Source organism: Theobroma cacao, chromosome 4 (assembly GCF_000208745.1).
Source record: "Theobroma cacao cultivar B97-61/B2 chromosome 4, Criollo_cocoa_genome_V2, whole genome shotgun sequence".
In the NCBI taxonomy this organism is placed as follows: domain Eukaryota; kingdom Viridiplantae; phylum Streptophyta; class Magnoliopsida; order Malvales; family Malvaceae; genus Theobroma; species Theobroma cacao.
Genome location: NC_030853.1, coordinates 31,215,682 through 31,230,220, shown reverse-complemented (window position 1 = coordinate 31,230,220; position 14,539 = coordinate 31,215,682). Strand labels below are relative to the sequence as shown.

The following is a 14,539-nucleotide window of genomic DNA, read 5'->3' as shown; positions in this document are numbered from 1 at the left end:
TAAGACGAAAACATCTTCCAAGTAAGAAAAAAAAAGCAACTGAAAACAATAGAGAATACAAAGAACTTCTGCAAAGTCTAAAACCAAACAAACCTTGCCGAATAGGTAACCAAATAACACAAACCCAATAACAAAAACAAACAATAAAAATCTATAAGAAAAACCCAACAACATACAACGAAAACATCATCAAACTAAGCAAACAAAAGAAGAAAAAAAAAAAAGCAACTGAAAGCAATAAAGAATACAAGGAACTTGTGCAAAAAATTAAAGCAATTCAACTAAACTGATAAAACCCAACAAAACAAGTGGACAATCATAACATCATCAAACTAAAACTCTAGTTTTTTCTATATCAGATGGATAAAAATCAAAGCATTACCAAACACTACACCTAACATCTTAGCAAACACCAAAAACAAATTAACGCAGGAACCTAAAGAAAGAAAAATCCAGAGAAAACCAACTAAGAGCAATACGGAATAGAAAGATTTTTTAGAAAAAATAAAGACAGTCCCACCAATGCCAGAAAACCGAGGACAATAAACGATACACGACAAGCGTTTTGAATCCACATATTTTGAGCCATCCGTATGAAGAAGTCGACGAAATGTAATTCTCGATGAGCACTGATAGATTGATAGAAAGCATGCAAGTCAGTACAGTCGTCCAAAATGAAAATGCCCACGTGGATAAAATCTATTGGACACACGCGGGCAAAAGACACGGGAAACCCAAGGCTGCAACGAACACTGCACACGCAAAGCCTGACACACACCCACACAAATCAAACTTCTCTTTCCCGGATCAAAGCACTGCCGACGAGGCACAAGAAGAAAACGAGACCGCGACCTTCAAACACAACCAATACGTGGCCAAACCGGCGGGGCATTTTTAAGCCTCCTTTTTACGAACTAGACTAGAGTATGACCCGTGTGCAACACAAGGGCCTCTTTGCACTCTCTCTCTTGCCTTCAACATCTGTTCTCCACGTGGCAAACTCTGACCCCTTTGCATCTCTTTCTTTCTCTCTCTTTGCTTCAATATCTTTCCTCTTTGACTCTCTCTGCCCTCCACGTGTTCAACTCTGCAAGCCCCGTTGGGGCTTCTTTTTAAATGTTATAAATTTACAATTACTTTTCTGGTCCACGGTATTAAGTTTGTAAATTTTTTAAAGAGAGTAGGTTCAGTACGGTAGCTGGGCCTTCTAGTGTTGCCCATGCATGCGCTTACAGCAAGGGCCTGGTGGCCCCACCAATACAGGCCGTATAACTGCCTGTCGAGTTGGAGCTTGACTGCCAAGGGCCCGCCTTCCTTGGGTTTCTGCTAAAATCTTATACACAAAAAAGGGTAGATTACTCACGAAAACAGCTTTGGATTCCAGTCCAAAGCTGGATTATGTTAAGATCAAAGCTTAAAATTATAAATATTTATTTATAAAATTTTTTAACTATTTATTTATGATATTACAATATTAAATTTAATAATAATATATAAATATTATATACAAACAATATATTAAATATAAATCCAATCGTTTTTATTAAAATTTCACATTGAACAAGTTAAAAGAAGAGAGATTAACAGTAGCTATAAAAAAGAGGTTAAATACTGAAGAAATTATACATTTCTCCATCAGTTTAATATGATTCTTGTTCCCAAACAAAATACAAAGAATTAATTACTTAAAATTAAATAAAAATTTAGCAAATTCAGTTAAATTGTTTTTAATAAAAAAGGTTAGCATGCTCATTCATCCCCAAGTCCTTAATTTTAAATTATAAGCTAGCTAGATTCTTTCTTTAATTTTAATTTTTGTTGTTTTATTTATTTTATGCTGCTTTCAAAAATTCTCAATTTACAATCAAGTATTTAACTCATTAATTAGTATATGATATCTTTACTTAAAATAAATAAGTTCGAATCTCCCTTACCTGAAAAAAAATCTCAATTTAGTGAAGAAAATTGAGAAAATTGTTAATGGACCTGATATTTGTATACATTAAAACTGTAAATGAAAGAAATAAAAAATAATGGATAAATTAATTTACCATGAACTGATAATTTTATTTATAAAATTAAATTGCATTAAATACCTGTTTGGTTTGGTTTTTTTTAGTTTTTCTACCTCGGCCAAACAGGGATAAAAGGAAACAATTCCTAATATCAGGAATTAATTTTAGGAAAAGAAAATCCAAACGAAAAAGAAAAACAGGAAAAGCTTTTCAAAAACAAACTCCTGTATCAGCTTCTCTTACAAAATCTAACCCTAAAATTCATTTCATCTAAGACAACTTAAAACGACAACAAGGGCAGCGTTTCTTCCTGTTCAGCCAAGTCACGATGCAATGATCATGAAAAACATGCGAGCAAGGCATGCACGCCGCTTCGAAACCCACCACCAACTCTTCCAAACAGATTGGACAATCCTTTCCCGACCCCTCAACCACCACCTTCCCCACATTCTCCGCCACCTCCTCCGCCTTCACCGGCCCTTCATCATCATCACCGTCCGAGTCATCATCAGTCCCAAAGTCAGGAACGTCATCCACAACCGCTTCAATCTCCACCTGCATCCTCAAAACCTTGCTGTTTCTGTATCTAGCAGTCGTCACCAAGCGAACCGCGCAGACGGCGATTTCTTCCACCATGGACGGCTGCACCGGGACGCGCATGGAGTTGAGCATATCCGAAACGGCACCGTTGCCATCGTTAATCAAGTCTTCCATGGGGAACTCGTGGATCACATGAGAAATAATCCTCCCGGCCTCGACAAACATTTCATCTCCTGCGCCGGTATTTTTCTCCACGATGATAAACGTCGCCTTAACCTCAATTTCGAACATAGGAGCCGATGACGACGACGACGTTTTGTCACATGGAACTTCCATGTCTACGATCGAAACGTGAGAGACACTCTTGTTCTCGTCTTCCATTGTTGAGAAAAATAAAACAAAGAGCGAAGAAATTTAAAGGAAAGGAAAACCTAGATTTGGAAACAGACAGGAACACACGAAGAGCACACTGAGAAACCGGGGAGGCGGGAAGTATTTTACAAGTGAAAGAGGTGAGTCGGCCCGGACGTCAGCAACATATTTTGATTTTCTTTACGCGGTTTCCTTACTTCTTGTTGTCGGCCAATTAGAGATCAAAGCCCATTCATTTGTGGGAAACCCGAGCAAACCCATCAAGTTGGTAAAGCATGGGCCCATTTTTTCAGGCTTGAGCCAGGCTAGCTGCCAACCTTAGTAGCAACATCACTTTTCTTGTCTTTATATAAACAATAAATGAAACAGTGTGTTGGTTTCTTTTAGATATATATATATATATGAAACAAGGATGGACCTATGAGCAGTCTTTCAGAGGTTCTTGATTTAGTTAAGATCAAGTATAGATTTGTTATATCAATTTAATTTATTATACAAATTTATGTGTTTTAATAAAATCACTTATTGAACTATTTTTTCTTGTTTAGAATAGTTATTCTTATGAGAATCGATTATAGTTACTTGATAGTTTTCGAGAATAACCATTCCCTCTGACCAGACGAGGTCGTAAATTGTATTTTATGGGAAGTATACATGTTAGTAGCTTGCTACTTGGGGGTCCTTGATTCATCATAGTGAACACGGATACGCTATTCATTTCTTTGAGCAACAATGAACGTAGCTAAGAAAGTAAACTGCCCTAAAATTTAACGTTAAAAAATTGGACAAAATTTCATGTGGTAATGTTCATAAGGTTTCGGCTTAATCTATCTTTCAGGATCAATGCTTTGCCTTTGAAGGGAGACAGATGATTTTCCTAACAGAGTTGAAATAATTGGGCATCAAGCATTATGGATCGCCTTTGGAAAGAGCGGTACCTGAATGTTAGAAACAGGCCGGCCTACGGTTGCGTGGCAAAGTGCTTATAGGACTTGACAGTTCCAACCAAGTGAAGGGCTTCTTTAAGTGCCTCCAGCAGATGCTCAGGGTGATGCTCGATGCTAGTAAGACCGTGCTGGGAATGCATGGAACTCAAGACTCTTCCAACAATCTGGTCGTATGGGAGAAAAGTGTCAAGAATTTCAACAAGTAAACTGAAAAAAAGAAGAGGAAAACGAATGACTTGAGATGAAAAATAAGGCCTACCTTCCGAGCATAACCACCATATGCTATTCCTCCAATCAAAGAATGCAGTTGTTTAGGTGCACCAGCTGTATAATTTAATCCCTATCAGTTCCCTGGAAGAATGTGTGTTGAAAAAGAAGAAAAATAGGGATGAATTACAAGTAATGTGTGTTTGAAAAAGTCCCCTTTTCTTCAGACCGTCAACTGTATGAGCATTAGTTCCACCTGCTAACTGCAGAAAACCTATTTAAATGAGGGAGAGTTAGCAGTGCACCTAGTGGGCAAGTTGAACCTTAACTGTTCATACTTACCAGGAGGTCTTTCTCTTGAAGCAGCCAAACGAACAGCGAAAGCGATTGATTCTCTCGTGGCACCTCGTCCGATATCTCCACTCATTGGACGGCCATCCAACTGTGAAGTTCATACATGTTAGATCAAATGGATAATAACACTAAGAAGCTACCTGATATGGTGGTAATTATCACCCAAATCTGGCAAAAGAAATTCTATCAGGTTTTAAGAAATAGGCCATACCTGCCATAGGTTGAAGCAAGATAGATGCGGTTCCATGATAGCATGCATTTCATTCATTGACGAAATAGTTGCATCCCCATTATCAGGTAAGCTGACCTGGAGGCAGTAATGAAACCAACAATCTGACAGCTCGATTATCATCCCAATGATTTCATTGAAAAGACATATTCAGTCACAGTAGCAAATGGTTCTCCACTTACTGCTACTAATCTCAGATATCTGATTGAATCCACCAATTCATCCCAAAGTTCTCCGAAGAGATGTGTCTGCCTGCAAAACATCAGTGTGTTTTTGCTCACACAACCTGCAATTGCTCGCACTTGAATCAAATTCAATAAACCAAATATAAACTGTGCTTGTTTTCCATGAAATTTGTACCTTCCACTTGTATGTATCTCTACGGCATCAACATCTTTCATTTTAAGGAGTTCAGCTGTAGCCATAGCATCTCTTACATATGTAACCTCTCCTGAATCAGTTTGAAGAAGTAAAGCTTAGGTAATAGAAATCTGACTAAAACACATGACAGGATTAACTAAGAATTTACGAATTTGATAAAGGATAAAGGCTATCAGTAGCAGAAAATAAAGGAAAATGAGGTAGATAATGCTAGGGAGAAAGAAGCATGCTCACTTATTTTATCATACGGGCAAACTGGAAAACAACGACCACAACCATAGCAGCGTTCTGTCATGACTCCGCCCTGCATCTCAAAATGATTAACAAAGGCATAAATTTGCATTTCTGATGGCTTATTTGTAGAAACCACAAAATGAATTACGTTTAAAAAAGAAAAAACCTTTGATTCACCGGTTCGATTTGCACCAAAGGGAACTTCCACTGTTGCTGTTTCTCTCTCAAAGAATATAGCATTAGCAGGACAAACAATCTCACAAGGCCTTGAGCAGTCGGATGGACAATTCTTTGGATCAAATTCTAACAAGAAAGTACCAAGGTTAGCTCAAAGGGGGCAGCCCACTACTACAAAACTATAACAAACATTCAGGGAAATGAATGGAGATCTACCGGCTTTACGGAAATGAAGATCTTCATCATCGTTAACACTTATCATCACCCAAGGCCTTCTAATAGGTACAATCTCCCTGGCTGTTTCAATGCCTTCATTTACAGCATTGACTACGGATGGATCCGCAGCACAATCAATGCAATCAACTGAAAGATCATGCTTCAAAATTGAACTATTCAAGATTTGTTTTTTTTCCCTATAAATCTTAAGTTAGAGTATTCATAACAAACTCACACATTTACACAAGTTAAAAGTAGTTGCCTACTAAGTTCTGGAAACATATAATTAACTTCGCCTCTACAGTTTCTTACCTCCCGCTAGAGTGTAAACAAGGGAGAGATTCCTGATATCGACTACATCCTAGAAAAAGAAAGAGAGTGAATGTAAGTTTAACAAGAAGTGAAATGGTCCGGGAAGGGGGGCTGTTAAGGAAGGTTTAGAATCTTAGAAACCTCAAAGCTAGCACCACATATGAGCTTGACCCAGTTTCCCTTTCGGAGAGATTCATGCGGGGAGCACGATTTTGAAGGAACCCCAATTGATTTGATGAGGTTTTTCACGTTCTGAAGAGAGTTTTTGCACCCAAATGTCACATTCACTGCAGTAAGAGAACAGACTAGGGAGGTGAGGAACGGAAGAAAAAGAACAAAGGAGTTTCTCTTCAAACTATAAAGACAAAGGGAGAAAAGAAGAGAAGACCCTGATGTTGAGGGCAAATTGCGGAACTGCAGAAGAAGCTCAAAGCCATGGCAGCGGAGCGGGCAAAGACAAAACAGAGCAACGGTTGAATGGATGACTCTTTTAACAGAATCTAGCGGTGAGGCTGTATGATATTTTTCTAGTATTTGGGTCAATTAGGCCTAATCCTTATCTCAGTCTTTTCGTACAGGGAAGCAAAGGTTGAGCAACGGTTGAATGGATGACTCTTTTAACAGAATCTAGCGGTAAGGCTGTATGATATTTTTCTAGCATTTGGGTGAATTAGGCCTAATCCTTAGCTCAGTCTTTTCGTACTGGGAAGCAAAGGTTGGCCCAAGACCAACCCAAAACTCACACGTACATATTAAGGTCCTTTTTCACCTCACAAATATCATTTCCAGCTGCAAACATGGCAAGAGGACAGAGACTTAGAAGTCAATGAATGCAAAATAACGCAAACAAAAAAAAATACCCAAATACTTAAAACTGTATATAATTGTATATACATTCATTTTGCACATTTACGATTACAGTTGTAACTCTGAAGTAGGTCCTATTCCTATATGAAGAAGGAAAAGAACATCCACTCTGAATGTGCAGAGTACATGTGAGCTTTCAGCACTCTTCCATGTATCACCTGACAGATGTTTTATGCACTGTTCCATGTATCACCTGACAGATGTTTTATCTTATACAACAAGAATACATCTTTTCCTCATCGTAAACATGAATTGTTTATATTACTAACTTTCCTGCACGAAAGGGTATTAGACCTGTTTGATATGTTCCTGTCTGGGAGAGCAATATGGCAAAAACCAAAATGGAAGATTTCATGGAAAAGCTAGGCAGATTTAGACATGCTGAGATTTGGAAATTTCAAAGCCCAAAGCTCAAGAAACGCCAAGCGCCCATCTATAAAAAGGTAGTCAACGCAGCAAGTGTGAATTTGCCGTTTCTCTATTTATGAGATACTCTAAAATCGCCACTCCTAATCCTAACGTCCCCGGAAAGCAAATAACACACAAAAATAACACCGAGAAAAAAATAGTAAGAAATTGCTGCTCCTTCATCTCTTCTCTTTCTCTTGATTTCCTACCTGAAAAATTCCATCTAAATCTGTAAATCTATAGATTTGGTGAAACAAAAGGATTTTTAATGTCACTGCATTCCGTTTACTGAATCTTCTACGATCATTTTTTGATAATTGTACAGGAAACCTCATCTCATTTTCTTTGCTCCCCTGTTTTCCTGTACTCTGTTTATGTTCTTTTTTCTCTTGTATATTCCTTTGCCTGTGTCTTCTCATTTCTTGCTTTTTCTCTCAAATATTACGAAAGGATTTTTCTTTCGAGAGATGAAATCCGCATGCCAAATCATAGTTTTTGTTCTGTTCTTTCCTTTTACTATGAACTCGATTCTTGTTCTTAGCGGAAGCTCTGAATCAAACTTCCCCTATATCCTTTCTTGTGGTGCATCAGGTGATGAAACCGATGCAGATGGACGAAAATGGAGTCCTGACACAAAGTTTCTTGCCTCTTCTGATAATTCGGAAACAGTTACGGCTCTGTACCAAGACCCTTCCCTGCCATCAACAGTCCCATACATGAATGCAAGGATTTTCACGTCAACAACATCGTACAAGTTCTCTGTTTCACAAAAGACCCGCCTTTGGCTCAGGCTCTATTTTTATCCCTCTACTTATAATAATCTTGATCCATCCAAAGGGTGTTTTTCTGTCGTCGCGAATGGCTTCACGCTTCTTAAAAACTTCAGTGCCTCCATCACAGCAAAAGCTCTTACGCAGGCCTATATTGCTAGAGAATTCTCTCTAACGCCTGTCGAATCTGGTGATCTCAATGTCACTATTACCCCCTCTACAGAACAAAGTGGATCGTACGCTTTTATCAATGGCATTGAGGTGATTCCAATGCCTGATATATTCCAACAGCCTGCAGCTTTGGTCGGATACAGCGATCAATCTGTTGATGTTCAAAGCTCCTCTTTGCAAACAATGTATAGGTTAAATGTAGGTGGACAGTCCATTGCTCCAAACAATGACTCCGGTCTTGCACGAATATGGTACGATGATTCACCATATCTGTTTGGTGCTGCAATTGGTGTCTCCTCCAAGGCGGGTAAAAATGTTAGAATTCAATATTCTAAAGATGTAACAGAAGATATTGCACCATTGAATGTGTACAGTACTGCAAGAACAATGGGCCCGGATCCGAAAGTTAATCAAAATTATAATCTCACTTGGGTTTTTCAGATTGATGCAAATTTTACATATATTGTTAGGTTACATTTTTGTGAGTATCAGCTTACCAAAATTAACCAAAGAGTGTTTGATATTTTTGTTAACAACCAAACAGCACAGAGTGGGGCTGATGTTATCGGCTGGGCAGGATCTCGAGGAATACCAGTTTATAAGGATTATGCAGCCTATGTTACCGATCAAACCGGAGATGATGAGATATGGGTCGCATTGCATCCTACTGTATCCATGAAGCCTGAATACTATGATGCAATTCTTAATGGATTGGAGGTTTTCAAAGTTAATGACACAAATGCAAATTTGGCTGGCCCGAATCCTGTTCCATCAGAAATGCTTGTTGAGGCAGAAGCAGCAGAGAAAACATTCTCTTCATCAGGGTCTAAGTTTGGCTCTTTGGTTGGTGGGGTTGCAGGAGGGCTTGCTGGCTGTGCTTTAGCTGTTGCTATAGTTATTTTTGTCCACACAAAGAAGAACAATGTTGGTGGTATTCACGCTAAAAGTGGCAATTGGTTGCCGCTTTATAGCCATTCCAACACAACAAGCAAATCAACAATATCTGGGAAAAGCAATGCAAGTAGCCATCTTTCAAGTCTTGCAGCCGGACTCTGCAGGCATTTCTCCTTATGGGAGATTAAACATGGCACCAAGAACTTCAATGAATCAAAGGTTATTGGTGTTGGAGGTTTTGGCAAGGTTTATAAGGGCACCATAGATGGAGGAACAGAAGTTGCTATAAAAAGATCAAACCCTTCTTCAGAACAAGGAGTTCATGAATTTCAGACTGAAATCGAGATGCTCTCAAAGCTGAGACACCGACATTTAGTCTCATTGATAGGGTTTTGTGAAGAAGATGGAGAGATGATTCTGGTATATGATTACATGGCTAATGGGACTTTGAGGGAGCACCTGTATAAAAGCAATAAACCTCCCTTGTCATGGAAGCAAAGATTGGAAATATGCATTGGAGCTGCAAGGGGACTTCACTATCTTCACACTGGCGCCAGGTACACAATCATTCACAGAGATGTTAAAACTACAAACATTTTATTGGATGAGAATTGGGTGGCAAAAGTTTCAGATTTCGGACTGTCGAAAACAGGTCCTAATCTTAATGAAGGTCATGTCAGTACAATGGTGAAAGGTAGTTTTGGCTACTTGGACCCCGAATACTTCCGCAGGCAACAATTGACTGAAAAATCTGATGTTTACTCCTTTGGGGTAGTCCTTTTTGAAGTGTTGGGCGCAAGGCCGGCTTTGAATGCGAACTTGCCTAAGGAACAAGTTAGTCTGGCTGATTGGGCTCTACACTGCCAAAGGAAGGGTACTCTCCATGAAATTATTGATCCACATCTTAAAGGAAAGATCAATCCTGAATGCCTTAAGAAATTCGCGGAGACAGCTGAGAAATGTCTATCCGATCATGGGATTGATCGGCCTTCAATGGGTGATGTGCTGTGGAATCTTGAATTCTCCCTCCAATTGGAGGAAAATCCTGGCCGGGTGGTGGTGGCAGAAAACAAGGCCAATGACGCTTATGCTACACATACAGCACTGCTTGGCATTGAGGAGGAGATAGCAAACGAGGAAGTTGATGACCTAAACCAAAATGCTGTTTTCTCAGAGTTGGTGAATCCCGAAGCAAGATAATTCTATGTTCCCCTGGAGCTGTAGATTGGTTATTTGAACCCCCAAAATTTTGTCAGGTTTCTTCTATGATAAAGTTCATTGATCTAACTTCATCGGGCTCTCAGATTCAGATATTGAACTTTTCCCCTTAGACAACATGTTCTCTTTCATATGTACATTGAAGGGTAGAAGAACTACACCGGATTCTTTTTTGTTCAATCCTAGCTGTCTTCCGCTCAACGTTCCTGATTATGAATCTGATGTCTTCTGATGTTTCACTACCCTAAAACAGAAATTTTAAACTATACTTTCATCTTTAGACATGAAATATTCATTAAACAATGTAAAGAGTTCTAACCACGATTGTAACTTTTTTGGGGTTTATGATGTCAATTGCATGATTGATTCATTCCTGGAGCTGCCAGGAACGAGATGGAAACTGATCAATGAGTGTGATGAACATCCATAACAAAGAACTTCCAATTTTACGTGCCTAAACAGATTACTTCTCGATGATATTGGACTAATATTTCAACCGGCTTGCTGTGTCACGCCGAGCACGTTAAACAGGGTGTTTTAATCTCATGTAAACCCGATTGGAATTGCAATCCATCAATGGATCATCCAGGGCTTATTGAATTACATTCAAAGCAGCAGGAAAAAGAGGGTCACTCCTAACTAGTTTCTCCATAGTCAACTATAATATGAATGGAAACATGTTTACAAAGGTGACAAGGCTTACTGCTCGAGAATAGAAATTGTAGCTGTGGAAGTCTCCTGGGTATTTTTGAGCCACAAGGAGGGAGTGAAAATGCCATCTCAGAGCTTTTTCTTCTTTTCCACAGTTGAAACTTTTTGTCATTTTTCTTTTTCTCAAACCAAGCCTCTGCTAGCACTCTCTGAATAGTTACCATCAACCTTCGAAAGGAGACCCGACAACGTCAGCTCTGGTCTAGATACAAAAAGGGCAAAAATGAAACCGCAACTCCCTTTCCTAATTTTGGAGGAAAAGAAGAAAAAAGAGAGACTGGAATGAGACTATACGCTCTGCAACAGAAAGTACTGAGTTCCAGACACTGCCTTACTCCATGCAACTAGAGAAACAGTAGCTTTTGACACGAAAAGTATTTTAATTCCAGAACAATGAAATTCTTTAGCCTTTTGGGGATGACAAAATTACATGACTCGCTACGTTAACCATAGCTACAAAAGTCAAAAGTGAGTAGCAAGTCCCAAGAGGGAATCCATATGTTCGATGAGCTACATACTAGGCCGTAGGAAAGATGAGACCCATGCATGCTTTTTCTTCTTCTTAGCCGCCTGGATTTTGTGCTTTTGATTGGGTATGGCTTCTGGTCTGGTTTGGATATCTCAGTCATGGCGATATTACCTACAATCCTACTACATTACCTCTTTTGTACAGAATTTCTTCACCGGTAGAGCTCAGCAGAACTTAGCAGACTTTAGTGAAAGAGGGTACATGAAGGAGTTGGAGTAAGTGAATCTGATGCCTTGGTTGGTCTTCAAAGGTTTTCCTCCATTCACCAAGCAATCATCATAAGAGACCCTCTTGAAAGTTCTCGGGATTACTATTCTTGCAGAGGCAAACCAACCGCAGTGGAGATGGATGTCTGAGGGAGCACAACCAGAAACACAGGTGTTGACAATCTGCACTATGTATTGTGGGATCCCAGATGTGGAATCCTTACTTTGCGAGATGCTTATATCTCTGTCAGTGCAACTACCTGTTGAAAATATATGGATGTTTAACTTAACACTGAAGGTACAAATTAAAGCACAGGAGCATGAGATCGAGCAAAAGAATGTTTACCTCGCACCAAAAGCTTTCTTTGACTTGAAAATGCCTGCTGTGGTCTCGTGTCAACTCTTGTTAACTGGCAGTTATCACCACAAGTTGAATTCAGAAATTTCTTGGACGATTCTGCCAAAAATGGTAATAAGAACTCCAAGATTTTGACAACAAAATAACAAAGTTCAATGCTAAAAGAGAAGATTCAAAGACTTAATAGTGGATTTCAAGACAAAAAATAACAGTACCTGCATGCATTTCAAGATCACAGAATAGAATTAGGAGCATCACCAGCTGAAAAATCCACAAATGACTAGAGCTCATGATGTTTCTTGTGAGATGAAAACTAAGATGAAATGAAACAGTTCAGCAGCTTGTCTGCTACTATGCCTTTTAGTCAAGTGCTCTACAATCGTGAGAGAGAAGAGAGATTGTGAAGTTTTATAAGGTCGGATTGGGGAAATGAGGGGTGACGCCTAGCTACTTGACTGGTGTTATATGGGTTCTTAACAAGTGAAGTACGGTCATTATATCAAGGAAAGGACACCCTCCACTTTCTTTCTAACAGCCCTTTAATAGATTATAAACAATAGCAAAGGTGATTTCCCATTAGCATTGCACAAAACATCACATAGATTAAGATAAACTTCTCTTGTTAAATTTTATGATGGTTGAAAGAGCGAGAAACAAGAAGGGAAGGGTGAGGAGTGAGTTGATCACTACTCTATCAAAAATACGATGTTTAAATATGGGACATGGTATAGGTTAGCTGACATGTAAACATCATATCCCATGGTAGTATTGTTCCTTCCTGTTGATCTATCCATGGCAGTGAAAACCATTGGTTGGTCAAAAAGCTAATTTACTGTTTCTATTACTCCTTTGCAAGTGCCAATTTGTGTTGATTCTTTCTATAATTTCAACCCCCCCCCTCTCTCTCTCTCTCTCATGCTGTTTCTAGTTTCTACCTTTTACTCTATTCCTTTCTCTAATTGTTGCAGGCATGGGAAGAAGCAGCATCTTTACTAAAGACAAAAACTCAAGTCCTGACTCCTGATCTCTTAAAGAAAGTTGCAGGGAGGAATTGGCAGTAGCCTTATGGCTTGGAGAACCTGCTTAACTAAAAGAGAAACTTGAAGGAATAGCTAGCTTCCTATGTCCTATCCCATCCCATCAAAACATTGAAAACTTTTCCATTTTTATGGAAGCCTATACCACGACTTCTACCAATATCACAGAACTATTTATTTTTTAAATAAAAAACAAACCCATCATAAGGAATGAATTATTCATCATGAACACATCAAGTAAACTTCTTATCTACACCATTTGCACGTGCATCTGCGCATCTATAATCAACTATATGTACAGAAATGTTACGTTTTTGACAACAACCCAAACTTACATGTACACTCTTCGTCCTCTCACATACTTTTATTCTGGTTTTCTTCAAAGTTTGAGTGCTACAGATGTGTGTTCTTCGAGGCTAATATCACAGTGGACCCTGACGAGTGTTAATTAATATTGAGAAGGCCAGATCATATGGTGTGAAGAAACATTTTGGTCATATCATATCAGAGTAAAAAAATTGTATTAATTGCCATTAAGGTGTCAATTAATTGCAGCAAAAGACAGGACGCGTTTTTCCTATATTTAGAATCAGAAATAGATAACATGCTGTCTCTACTCTGAGATTTCTCTCAAATGCAACATTTCAGCAGACTCTCAGACCTTTACCAAAAGGTAAGGTTCACATTCTGTTTGGATTCTACTTTTGTCTTGAAATGGAAACAACACCTAGTCAGCCTAGGATTCGAAGAGAAATGGAGAGAGATTACTCTCTTTTTTTTTCCTTTTCTACAGCTGGTTATGGAGCCATGTGAGGGGGGTTTAAGTTCTGCAGATACTTAAAAGTCATGGTTGATTGCTCCCCAGTTCACATTTCAATCCTAAAGTAAAAGCTTGTAAGGATAGATCATTGACTGAATACCACTAACAGAGAGAACTGTGTCTGGTTTCTGCATTGGTGGTTTGCTAGTTATCAAGGTCACGTGCATTTGCTTGAGCTTTTAAGTCAGATCAGGCTAAAATAACATGCATTCTGTCTATATCCTGAGAACCTAAGCCGCCCTATACTCTATGCTACTTCATAGATTCTCCCATCAAATACAAAAAAATTGGGCAATGATGTAACGTAATTTTACTTCTTTTACCAAACACAAAATGGGCAACCAGAGACAACACTGTGATTCATCTTGTTGAAGTTTTCTGTTAACTAACCTTCATCGTTGATCGTCCAGCAACTGTGGAGAAGAACCATGTCTCTCCTTTTGGACCACCATGGCATGCCATGTCACGTGCTGCAAGTGAAGACTAGTATCCAGTTTCCACGCGCATGCAAATGCAGGTGTCTTTACCATGCATCAAGCTCAAGCCTGCGCCCCTGCTTTCATGGT

At 39.0% G+C, this 14,539-nt stretch overlaps 4 protein-coding genes across 4 annotated transcripts; 1 reads left to right on the top strand and 3 right to left on the bottom strand.

Annotated features, from left to right (window-relative positions):
* Nucleotides 2,286-2,936, bottom strand: LOC18603653 (E3 ubiquitin-protein ligase RNF12-A). The gene has a single exon (XM_018119142.1). It carries the CDS (start codon nt 2,934-2,936, stop codon nt 2,286-2,288), a length of 651 nt encoding a protein of 216 aa, XP_017974631.1.
* Nucleotides 3,618-6,597, bottom strand: LOC18603652. Its single transcript, XM_018120230.1, has 13 exons — nt 6,373-6,597; nt 6,126-6,271; nt 5,985-6,033; nt 5,673-5,819; nt 5,446-5,582; nt 5,280-5,349; nt 5,025-5,115; nt 4,847-4,916; nt 4,647-4,742; nt 4,424-4,523; nt 4,272-4,355; nt 4,134-4,198; nt 3,618-4,038 (listed from the first exon to the last, which is right to left on the bottom strand). The coding sequence occupies exons 1-13, from the start codon at nt 6,419-6,421 to the stop codon at nt 3,889-3,891; spliced, it is 1,254 nt and encodes a 417-aa protein (XP_017975719.1). The 5' UTR covers nt 6,422-6,597; the 3' UTR covers nt 3,618-3,888.
* On the top strand, nt 7,727-10,621 carry LOC18603651 (receptor-like protein kinase ANXUR2). Its single transcript, XM_007035737.2, has one exon. The coding sequence runs from the start codon at nt 7,727-7,729 to the stop codon at nt 10,292-10,294; it is 2,568 nt and encodes an 855-aa protein (XP_007035799.2). The 3' UTR covers nt 10,295-10,621.
* On the bottom strand, nt 11,384-12,795 carry LOC18603650 (TPD1 protein homolog 1). The gene is made up of 3 exons (XM_007035736.2): nt 12,332-12,795; nt 12,105-12,215; nt 11,384-12,018 (listed from the first exon to the last, which is right to left on the bottom strand). Exons 1-3 carry the CDS (start codon nt 12,405-12,407, stop codon nt 11,717-11,719), a joined length of 489 nt encoding a protein of 162 aa, XP_007035798.2. The 5' UTR covers nt 12,408-12,795; the 3' UTR covers nt 11,384-11,716.

Coding starts and splice junctions, on each gene's coding strand:
- LOC18603653 (XM_018119142.1), bottom strand. CDS start 2,936: ATGGAAGACGAGAACAAGAGTGTCTCTCACGTTTCGATCGTAGACATG.
- LOC18603652 (XM_018120230.1), bottom strand. CDS start 6,421: ATGGCTTTGAGCTTCTTCTGCAGTTCCGCAATTTGCCCTCAACATCAG. Junction 6,272..6,372: donor AATTTGCCCTCAACATCAGG/GTCTTCTCTTCT, acceptor CTCTTACTGCAG/TGAATGTGACATTTGGGTGC. Junction 4,743..4,846: donor GATATCTGAGATTAGTAGCA/GTAAGTGGAGAA, acceptor TACTGCCTCCAG/GTCAGCTTACCTGATAATGG.
- LOC18603651 (XM_007035737.2), top strand. CDS start 7,727: ATGAAATCCGCATGCCAAATCATAGTTTTTGTTCTGTTCTTTCCTTTT.
- LOC18603650 (XM_007035736.2), bottom strand. CDS start 12,407: ATGAGCTCTAGTCATTTGTGGATTTTTCAGCTGGTGATGCTCCTAATT. Junction 12,216..12,331: donor TGATCTTGAAATGCATGCAG/GTACTGTTATTT, acceptor CATTTTTGGCAG/AATCGTCCAAGAAATTTCTG. Junction 12,019..12,104: donor AAGAAAGCTTTTGGTGCGAG/GTAAACATTCTT, acceptor TATTTTCAACAG/GTAGTTGCACTGACAGAGAT.